General features: G+C 37.1%; 1 protein-coding gene across 7 annotated transcripts; it reads left to right on the forward strand.

Moving 5' to 3' along the window:
• Positions 1–2602: 2602 nt before the first annotated feature.
• On the forward strand, positions 2603–5186 carry LOC129944646 (uncharacterized). 7 transcript variants are annotated; one of them, XM_056054222.1, is made up of 4 exons: positions 2603–2758; positions 2835–3398; positions 3444–3542; positions 3579–5186. In XM_056054222.1, the coding sequence occupies exons 1-4, from the start codon at positions 2695–2697 to the stop codon at positions 5048–5050; spliced, it is 2199 nt and encodes a 732-aa protein (XP_055910197.1). In that variant the 5' UTR covers positions 2603–2694; the 3' UTR covers positions 5051–5186. The 7 variants fall into 7 exon arrangements, with proteins under 7 accessions (XP_055910197.1, XP_055910198.1, XP_055910193.1 ...); XM_056054223.1 differs by having other exon boundaries at positions 2835–3389; XM_056054218.1 differs by having other exon boundaries at positions 2835–3542.
• Positions 5187–11430: the final 6244 nt, after the last annotated feature.

Consider the following 11430-nt stretch of genomic DNA (forward strand, 5'->3'; position numbering starts at 1 on the left):
TTCGATTTGTTGCTCAAAACCCTTTGAACTGCATCATTCTCAGTGAAAACAACAACACCACCAATAACAATCAGCAGTATTTTAATGCAAAATAAAAAAGAAGAAATAAACAAAGATCACTATCGCAATAAATTGATTGTTGTTTTTGGTTGTCTAAGTCTGGTATAGTAGAAATGTTAAAATTCTTACTTCTTTCCAATAAGTGGGTGGAATTGCTTTAAGATTCAGTAGACAGAGCCTGGGTGAAATATCTTTAGGGCCGGGCGGTATAATGATTTACATGTATCCCAAGGCAAAGTTGTCATACAATTTTAAAATTTCCCTTGCTTTAATAAAGGATTAGACTTTCTTTTTTATCGTTTTGAGGAAAGTAAGATTATTGCATTTTATATTTCAAAAGCATTTGATAAGGCTTGGCATCAGGCTTTCGATTTTCATGAATCTTTCCTGCATTGGATTAGTAATTAGTAATGACCTTACGGATCGTACAATACAAGTAGTATTGGATGGGCTCAAGTCTGAAAACCACAAAATAAATGCGGGTGAGCCCCAGGGCTCTGTTCTATCTCCTTCTTCTTTTTCTTATTTTTTTTAATGATCTCCTGTCTCCAACTTCGAATACAATACTTTGTTTCGCTGAAGATTGTTCTCTTAACTTTTTAGATTCGTTTTTTTCAGACTCACATCCCTCCTTTTTTCTACGTGAGAGTGCTACGACAATATATGATAAGTATATTCAATTTCGATCTGAAGAACAATGTTCAATGGGGAATAGAAAACCGCGTGAAATATATTGCCTCGAAAACCCAATGCTGCCTTGTATCGTTAAAGCGGGATAAACCCCCTTGGATGGATGGCACTTGCATCAATGAGACTGAACATCTCGATTTTCTCAGTATGTGTGTCACCAAGCCCCTCTTATGGAACGATCACAACGTGTTATCTCCACAAATTCCACAAGGTGTTTGGGTTTATTAAGGCGTTCAAGAAACTTGTTTTTCCGTTCTAATCTGGCTATTATCTATAAAACTTATAAACGTCCAAAGCTTGAGTATAACTCCCATCTCTGGGCTGGTGCTCCTGAAACTCACTTAAGCCTCTTTTACAGTTATGAACGTAGAACATTTAAATTGGTTGGCGATTTATTTTATTTGTTTCGATTGAACATCGTAGTAAAGTTTCCTGTGTCACCCTTTTTTATCGTTACCTTAACGGTTTAACGGTCTAGAGAAATAACCAGTTGCATTCCTCAACTTAAACAGTTCAACCGTAATACTAGCGCCCTCGAGCCCAACTTCGGTCGTACTGTCAAGTACAGAGATTCGTTTTTTAGCCGTACTACTGGAATGTGAAATGCCTTACCACACTTTGTTTTTCCAAGTCATTGAAACATTTAAAAATTCAAAACCAAAGTGTACCGACATCTACTTTCAAACCCTCTCTTCTTTTCCTAGTGCTGACACTGTTCCTTGGATGACAAGGGTAATATTATCCCCTTGATTGGACGCTTATTATAAATAAAACTGCAAATATTAATTTCTGACCATCGGTCCATATTTTGACAATTCTCGACCTTTCAAGGACCCTAGAATCTATATCAAAGCTTTTTACAGAGAAGTCTGTGTCAGCGTACGGTCACCCGTCCGTTACTGAAAGTTGGTAAACATTGATTTTCGACTCGAATATCTTAGCAAACATGAAATATTTTGGCTTCCAACTAATTTCACGTTTGTATATAAGAGATAAAAACATTAAAAAAAAAACTTTACTAAAACAAGTAAAGAATTAGGGTGAATAGTTTTGACACTTTTGTTCGTGTTTTTCATCTTTCCTAAATTTAATATGGGCTGTTGACAGAATTTGTATATGAAAAACTCTGAATTTCTTTGGTGTTGTTGTCATTAAAAGTTGAGTAATCTCTTTTTAGCCAAAGTATTGTAAAAGCAGTAAAATAAAGTCTTTCAGCCGTTTAGTTTTAGTTACTCACGGTTTACGCACAATAATGCGACGAAAATTAATTTGTAGCTTTGTTTTTGTAAGCCGACTCGACTAAGTTTTTAATTATACGGAAATTAACACAAGTTGTTAAGTTTGTTTACTATTTTGCAAAAGTGTCATCTGTTACATTCGAAGATCAACACACACAGTTAGACCACAATCTACGAACGAACCCCTCGGTTGAAATCAGTTCTGAATTTTAATTATTCCGACGAAGGTTAAATTGAATCAACTTTCAAATATAAAAATAAAAACCAGACAACTGATTATCGTTTTTTGTTTGTAATTTCTCACTGTACTTGATATGGAATCCCAAAACACGGCTTTTAATTGATCATTATGAACAAATTTGAACTTAAAATCTTTACCCACACGCGCAAGATCAAAATAATTCCAGCCCTGTTAAATGGATTCTTAGAATCTTGCAGCTATTGGATATTTATCATATGGTTATTTAATTTCAAACTTATGTATATTCAAATTTTAAACCGTGATGATGCTTTGTACAGTGTACATACATTTTATACAATTGTACTACTTTATACGTCTTATAGCTCAAACTCTCTCTCAATGATGCATATTTTCTATTACGTAGTTTTTGACGTCATGGATTTTCCAAGATTTACTTGAGAATGACTGTAATTCGAGGTATAAAACTGAATGTTGTGATCAGGAGCAACACAAAAGTTATTCTCGATGGGAAGAGTGATGATCAAAAGAACTGTGCTTGCTATAGCCCTTGTGGTGAATAGCGTATTTGGTAAGATTGAATCGTAGAAGAATAATTAATTAACTGGAAGATATAACATAAGAGTTTTTATTTAAAATTTGTATAGTGGACGCAGGTCCTTATGGCTCTTACGGTGGAGGTGGAGCAGCAGCGAGTGCAAGCGCCAGCTCGGCAGCATCGGCAAGCAGCTTTGGCGGCGGCGGCGGAGGATATGGTGGAGGAGGTGGATGTAATGGAGGAAGCGGTTGTGGAGATGGTGGAGGAGGAAGTGGTGGCGGTGGAAATCCATTCCTCGGTGGAGGAGCTGGACTCTCTATGGGATTGAAAAAGGATATAAGCTTCGGAGTAGGTGGAAAAGGTGGTTTACTTGGAACTGGTTTATTCAATGGTGGAGCTGGTGGTGGTGGCTTCCTTGGAGGCGGTGGACTTCTTGGTACAGGCTTACTTAAAGGTGGGGGAGCTGGATCCAATGGCGGATGCGGTGGACCTGGTAGTGGATGTGGTGGTGGAGGTGGTGGTGCTGGTGGCGGTGCTGGTGGCGGTGCCGGTGGTGCTGGAGGAGCAGGATTTGGTGGTGCAGGAGGTCATGGAGGCCTAGGTGGTGGTGCCGGAGGTGGATACGGAGGAGGAGCTGGTGGTGCTGGAGGTGGATATGGAGGAGGTGCTGGAGGTGCAGGTGGTGGTGGAGGAGCAGGTGGTGGCGGAGGCGGTGGAGGTGCAGGAGGTGCCGGTGGAGCTGGTGGATTTGGTGGACATGGAGGCTTCGGAGGTGGAGCAGGTGGTGCAGGTGCTGGTGGAGCTGGAGGCGGTGCTGGTGGAGCTGGAGGCGGTGCAGGAGGTGCTGGTGCAGGAGGTGCTGGTGGTGGTGCCGGAGGTAGTCACGGAGGTGGCCATGGAGGTTACGGTGGAGGAGCCGGTGGTGCAGGAGGAGGTCACGGAGGTTATGGTGGAGGCGCTGGTGGAGCAGGAGGTGCTGGAGCTGGTGGTGCAGGAGGAGCTGGTGGAGCTGGAGCTGGTGGAGCAGGAGGTGCTGGCTCAGCGGGAGGTTATGGTGGTCATGGAGGAGGCGCTGGTGGAGCAGGAGGCACCGGAGCTGGTGGTGCAGGTGGTGGTGCAGGAGGAGCTGGTGGTGCTGGAGCTGGTGGTGCAGGTGGCGCTGGAGGTGCTGGAGGTGGTCACGGAGGTTATGGAGGAGGCGCTGGTGGAGCCGGAGGCTCAGGTGCTGGTGGCGCTGGAGGTGGTGCAGGAGGTGCCGGGGCTGGTGGATATGGAGGAGGTGCTGGAGGTTATGGAGGAGGTTACGGAGGTGGCGCTGGAGGTGGAGCCGGTGGTGGTGCTGGTGGTGGTGCAGGCGGAGGTAAAGGTGGTAACAATAATCCAGACAACTTATTCTTAACTAAACCAGGTAGCATTGCCCAACTTTATACTCCTCCGTCGACTGGAAATTGCAACAAGCCAGGTGGTTGTGGTGCTGGGCCCTCTTCAGGTTCAGGTAGTCCCTTTGGAAATGGACTAGCTAGTGCTAATGCTGATGCATCTGCATCTGCCCATGCTAATGCCATATCTGGAGCCGGTTTTCCAAGTGGAAGACCTGGTGGTGGAAAGCATGGAGGCGGTGGTTTTCCAAGTGGAGGACCACATGGCGGTGGATTCCCGAGCGGTGGACCACATGGTGGAGGTTTTCCAAGTGGTGGTCCATCACCTGGTTGCGGCGGAGGAGGTTGTGGCGGAGGAAACGGTGGTTCTGGATGCCGAGGTGGATCATGCGGTGGTGGAGGTGGTGGCTCGTCACCGTGCTCAACTGGAAATTGTGGTGGCGCCCCTGGTGGAGGTTCCCCTCATGGTGGTGGTGGATCTCCTGGAGGTGGTGGTAACGGTGGACCAATTTGGGGAAGTAGACCGAATGGTGGAGGTGGTGGCGGAGGAGGTGCTCCGGGTGGTGGAGGATTTGGTGGATCTGGAGCCGGTGCATTCAGTAGCGCAAATGCTCAGAGCTCGAGCTTTGCTGGAAGTGGCGGATTTGGGGGAGGAAGCCCTGGTGGTGGTGGTTATGGAGGAGGCCCAGGAGGTGGATACGGAGGTGGCGGAAACAATGGTCGTGGAGGAGGCGGTGGTGGATGTGGAGGAGGTGGTGGTGGATGCGGAGGAGGAGGAGGTGGTAACGGCGGTGGTGGCCACAATGGCGGTGGAGGCTGCAGTACTGGAACCTGTGGAGGAGGCGGTGGCGGTGGAGGTCCCGGTGGATCAGGTGGTTATGGAGCATTTGCTGGGGCTTCTGCTTCTGCATCGGCTTCTGCTAAAAGTCATAGTTATGGAAAATAAATGTCATCAGTCTCTTTTCGTATACAAATAAATATAGTAGATACTTAAGAAGTTAGTTTATGTTTAAATTTAAATAATAAATTTAATTATTTTGACTGTAAATATTTTCACTTTAAATAAAAATTGTAAAACTAAACTTTTGAATACTTTTTAATTTCAAGTTATATATTCTCTTATCAAATGAAAAACCCACAGGTCATTTACAAATTATGAACTAAATCTTATCTTTTCTTATAAGACAGATTACAAATGCTGAGATTTCATAATAAAATGTATTTTAAAAGTGAATCAATCAATTCGAAAGTAAAAATCAATGAAAACGCTTTATCTGTCTTATGAAAAAGTTACGGATGAATTTTGTATTGTTGGATTTTTTATTTTTGATGATTTGACTATAAAATATGTGAGTATTTTATTCTTATACAATAACAGGGAGCTTAGTTCACACACCTTATTTGCAATTTTTTTAAAAAGTGAGCAATAAGAAGTTAAAATGTTCAATAAATAAAGACATTTGTTGATAACATTGCTAGTTAAATAAAACATTTCAATATATTTTCAATTTTGCACACATTTAAAAAATAATAATAAACTCCCCTATTACCTTATGATCAAGGAAATTTCAATTTGGACGATTTGAAAAAGGTAAATAATTTTTCAATTGGGATGTTGAACTACCTAAACTTTTTGTTTACAAAATTTAAACAAAGCTTTGAGTTCAATAAGTAGGTTAATCAAGGACATATTTTGTATCTTTTCCATTTGAATTATCAATTGAACTGGTTTGTGTAAAGATAATGATACAGACTAAGACTTTTTTCATTTTAAACGTTCACATTCCTCCAAAAAGTTTGGAGTCTGTTTATAACGATCTCTCCTTGGCATACGACTATCTAATAAATTTGTCCAGCTCTGACACCAATATTTTACTTCTAGGTGATTTTAATTTACCATACATTGATTGGATTCCATCCGAAGACGAATCCTGCTTTGAAACCTCTCCTTCTTCTTCACAAATGAAACTATCTCTTCTCAATAAAGTCCTTCTTACTGACTTACAGCAAAAAAGCTGTATTAAAAACTCAAAAAATCGAATTCTCGATTTAGTCTTTTCTTCTAACTCTTGTTCCAGAATCTAGATCAGGATTTACTAATATTAATAAATATCACCCACCTTTTGATTATTTATATAATTTTGATTTCAGAAGATCCAATTTCCAGCAGTTGTCTGAAGATTTAACCATTTCTGGAATTGCTGATATACTAGCATTTTCTAACATTGACGAAACAGTTTGAACTTTTTATAAAATCCTTAATTATTGTTTTGAAAAAATTTACCCATAAAGAAATCAAGAAATACAAACTTTAGCCATCCTTGGTACACGAAAGAATTGCGTTTACTGCGTAACAAAAGAAATAAGGCATTTAAAACGTATCTCAAAACTCTGTCTATAATCAACTTCTCTTTTTATGTTGAACTCTTTAACCAATTTAAATCTCTTTCTAATTTTGTATATGCTTTTTCTGTTACTAATATGGGCTGGGCGCCTCTTTGAAAGAGAATCCTAAAAAAATTTGGAATTTTGTTAACTCAAAGAAAAAATCAGATGGCTTTCCAGTTAACTTCACTTACAAGAACCTCTCGTTAGATAAAACTGTTGATATCTGTAACGCTTTCACAACAAATTTCCGTGAGTCATTTTTTAATAGTCTTCAAGAAGTTGATGAAGTATACTTTTATAATCTTCACTCCTTTTCGCAAACTAGGCAAATTCCCCAGTATATGGAAGAAGTAATTTCTAACACCAATTTTCAAGAAAGGTACAAGTCGAATATAATCAACTAAGTGTATCATTTTTTAGTAAAAATATCATTTGCGCACAAAAAATAAAGGTTATGAAGTTGACTGTGTTTACACTTACTTTGCTAAAGCTTTTGACCAACTTAGATACGGAATTATTTTATTTAAACTTAAGGCTCTTGGTTTTCCACCATTTTTCTTAGATTGGATCAAATCATACCTTGATCTTATGGTCCTATGAGGTAAAATTTAGAAATTGTCTTTCAGAACCTTTTGTTACTCAATCTGGTGTTCCCCAGGGAAGCCATCTTGGCCCTTTTCTGTTCATCCTGTCTATTAACGACGTATCGTCATGTGTACTTTCGAGTGAAGTTATCAGTTTTGCTGATGACATGAAAATTTGATTCTAAAGTCCATCCATGATCGTATCCTTTTACAAGTCGACATTGATAGTTTCACATTTTGGTGTATAAAAATAGCCTTGCCCTCAACCCTTTAAAATTCCAGACTATAACTTTTACTAAAAAACTAATCGGTAGTGTATTTGACTATTGTCTATCACAGCAAAAACTCTGTCGCGTCTCCACATTTAAAGATTTAGGTGTTAATTTCTGTTCCAACTTCCAACTTAGAGTTTACACATCACATTAATTTTAGTGTTAATAAGGCAAGTTCTATGCTTGGTTTTATAAAACGCTGTATAATTGCCATGTTCGTCCTCATCTTGAATATGCTTTGCAGGTATGGACTCCCTATTACGAAATTTATAGAAAACGTATTGAATCAATTCAACATAATTTCATCCACTTTGCCCTAAAGGGTCTTCCTTGGGAAGATCCTTATGATCTGCCTCCCTATGAATATTGTATTCTGGTTCTTCAAATGCAAACTCTCCATCAAAGGCGTGTTAGGTTAGGTTAATAATGATTTAATATTTCTTCATCAACTCATTAACGGTGAAATTGATGCATTGAGGCGGATCTCATCACCTACGTTCTTTTAACATTATACATATTGACTTCCATAGAACTAACCATGGAAAGAGTGAAGCTTTAAGTCGAATGAGGCTTTTGTATAACTTAAACTGCTCGTCGATAGATTTAAATCTAAATAAGGTAGGATTAAAATCATTGTTTAGAACCAGTGCTCCACTAACGTAAACGTTCTCATTTTATTTTTTGTTCTGTAATAGTTAAATTTTTTTGTTTTATGTTTTGTATTTTGTGCATGTGTTAGGCTATAATTGTATTATTTTTTACTAACAACTAACACATGCAGTTATGATGAGCCTCTGATAGTAGTTTGAAGCTTGCTATAAGCTTACTACTTTCTGAAATTCGAAAGTGTAAAAAAAAATATTTTTATTTGAACATGTTGTCTAGCAGAAAGATTACACGGTTAGTGCTAATGACATAAACTTCGTTTTACCTTGATTAAAAAAAAATGCTAGACTTAAAAATTGCATTTGATTTAATTTGATGTCATTCCAACCATTGTATTTTTTTATATTTGCATGCAAACTCAAAAATTAAAAAAAATAAGTTAAGGCCCAAGTTTTTCGTTGTTGCGAAATTAGGTTATAAATAATTGAGAGAACCTTACCTAAGAACCATGAATGACGCCCATATAAAGTGCCCATATAAAACAATATTGTTACGTTTAATTTAATTAAAACAAAAGCATGTAAAATTAAAAACTTTCAATAATTTAAACGGGCAATTTCAATAATTAAGCAAGCAAAAAAAGACATTAAAAAAAGCATAACTTGTTCGGTTGACTTATTTATTCAGACCGTACTCAAGAATATGAACATAAAACATTAAAACAGAGAAACAATATATTTTAAGTTTTGTGAATGAAAACATTGATTGCATGGAAAATACTCTGACACATTTATGTGGTATTTATGCACATTCCACATAAATTGTAGCTTATATGAAACGTTTGGAAGTTTTGAATGCTAACTTAACCTAGTCAACAGATGTTGCCATCAGTTAGAATCATTTGAAGCTAACAGATAATTTTGACTGTCAAATAATAGACAAATAATTTGCAATAAAATACGGGTTTGAATTTGATTAGAAAAAAAAATTACAAACTGATCGATCGGAAATCACACAAAGATTTTTCTTTGATGAAAAAGTGTATTAAGTGCACATTTATTTTTCTCTTAAAATATATTTTTCGGAAATTTATTTTCCTGAACAGCTTATGATACTTATATGTTCAAAAGTGAAACGAATCGTTCCACGGAACTGTTTTCCATCCTCACACAATTCCAATGACAGATTTCTGTCAGTAAAATTTTTTCGTTGGATTTCAATTTTTTTTCAATGACAGACATTTTTAATGATACCTATAAACGACTTGCCACAGAAATGCCAATGTTTATTTTCAATGATGAAGACCAATCATAGCTATAACTGGCCACATCATTGTGGTCATAAATTGAGATGTAAGCCTATTCTATCTTTCAAGTTGGATCAAACTGCACACGGTGTACAAATTTCATTAAAATCGGTTAAGTAATTTCAGAGTTCATCGCGAACAGATATCATGACACTTAATTTATATATATTAATATTTTACTTTTTGAATTTTGTTATTATCCAAAAATTAATAGGAAACAGCAAGTAATATTTTAGAAGTAGATGCAATGTTTAAAAAAAGGTTCTGACACCTTTTTTCATATAAATTACAAGTATATCAATATTGAAATTGAAGCTGTACGAAAGTACAATTATAAATAGGAACACATTTACGGAGAGAAGACAGTTCAACATTTGAAGGAAACAAACCTTCTAAAAAAAATCAAATATAGTCCACAAATGAGCTACATGTGTCAAATAATTAATGGAATTGTTGCATAATCGAATATACATTGTCTTCTGACTAAAAATATAATTCAAAATTGATTTCTACAAAGTGGTTGATGTTTTATTTCTTTGTTCTTTTTTTACTAATTTTTTGTAACAAAAAACTTAGACATAACATTTGGTCCTTTTCGAACCGTTTTTTATGAACATTAAACAATTATTTGAACAATAAACTTTACAAGAAGTGTGTGCAGTGAGTGCTACTAACTTCTACGAACAAAAAATTAATTAAAAGATCCAATCAAGGATTAATCAAAAATAATCACGTGAACTAAATTTGCATTGACAATAATCAGTTTAATCAAGTGATTTATAAAAAATTTATTAAATAATAACTTATGTTCGAACATACAGGGATGCCAAACGGAGAGGTGACGGCGGTGCGAACCTAAACTAGATACGAACAAACCTTGGAGTTACAAATGCGTTCCACACGATCCACAAGGCAAAATCATAAAATTGCTTGTCATTCTATTTTATAATAAAGAATTCGATTGAACAAAGAAGTGGTGTTTTTTCCTTTGTCTTAATAATTTTTACTTTACATATAGATCGATATTAAAGTATTTAATTTACACAATTCCTAATTAATTTTAATAATTATACACGGAAACATTGGTCCTTCGAGCCCTTTTCTACGAATCGGCTTTAAAAAACAATTTAAACAATAAGTGTGTGCAGTGAGTGCCTGAACTTTAAACATTTAAAAAAGAAAGATCGAATTTACAATTCATCTTATATATATATATACATATAGCCTCGAGACTTGAATTTCCATAAAATTCTATCATTTAATAAGTGGTTTCTTTTTAATTTGAACAATTACTTAAAAAATAAACTTAAAATTAATAAATTCAACCTAAATAAATTAATAAATTAAACATAAATAACTCAAAAAAAAAAAAATTAAATCATCAGCGGAGGCTCCTGACATCAGCTTTTCATCAAATAAGACGGCAGCAGCAACAGACAATCAGTAAGTCTTCATTTACGTGTTGTAAACTTGTCTTCTTTTGTCGTGATTCCTATTTTAATACGTAAAATAATTAGTATTTTATATAATAAGTATTATGGCTGAAGCAAAAGGCTACAAATACGGAGAACTCCAAAAGGGTATTTTAAGCAAACTAATAAGAGACCTTACCAACTTTAAGAAAGCTCCAAAAGAGCGTAAGGGAAAATCATATGCTTCGGGACGTCTGAGCAAGTTGGAAGATGACATTTTGACTTCCAAATCTTATCACGAAGCCATTATTGGAGCAGGTTTGTTTGAAGAGAATCTGAAACAAGAGGAATTAGTGGTGGTGTATGATCAAATTAACGAACTTTACCTAGAATATCGGGCAGAGTTGGTTGATGCTATAGAGAAATCCGCGCCAATTATTGCGGCTCCAACAACCGCGGGTGTTCCACCCCATTCTGTCGTCGCAGCATCATCGGGAATCCGACTTCCACGAATCGATCTACCGAAGTTTGATGGTTCATACACCACCTGGCGAGCTTTTCACGACAGGTTTCAAGCTCTCGTTCACCATAACAAGGCCCTCGAAGACATCGACAAATTGCATTTTTTGCAATCATGCATAGTTGGTGATGCTAGTCGATTTTTGCAAAATTTTGCAATTGAGGCTGCCAGTTACGAGAAAGCGTGGGATCTTTTGAAGGAACGATACGATCACAAAAGGATACTTGTTCATATCCAA

The sequence above is a fragment of the Eupeodes corollae genome, chromosome 2 (genome assembly GCF_945859685.1).
Source record: "Eupeodes corollae chromosome 2, idEupCoro1.1, whole genome shotgun sequence".
Classification (NCBI taxonomy): Eukaryota; Metazoa; Arthropoda; class Insecta; order Diptera; family Syrphidae; genus Eupeodes; species Eupeodes corollae.

Bases quoted from the DNA above. Each gene is read 5' to 3' on its own strand.
- LOC129944646 (XM_056054217.1), top strand. From the start codon at position 2,695: ATGGGAAGAGTGATGATCAAAAGAACTGTGCTTGCTATAGCCCTTGTG. The intron at 2,759-2,834 runs GTAAGATTGAAT...AAATTTGTATAG, and splicing joins TGTGGTGAATAGCGTATTTG to TGGACGCAGGTCCTTATGGC.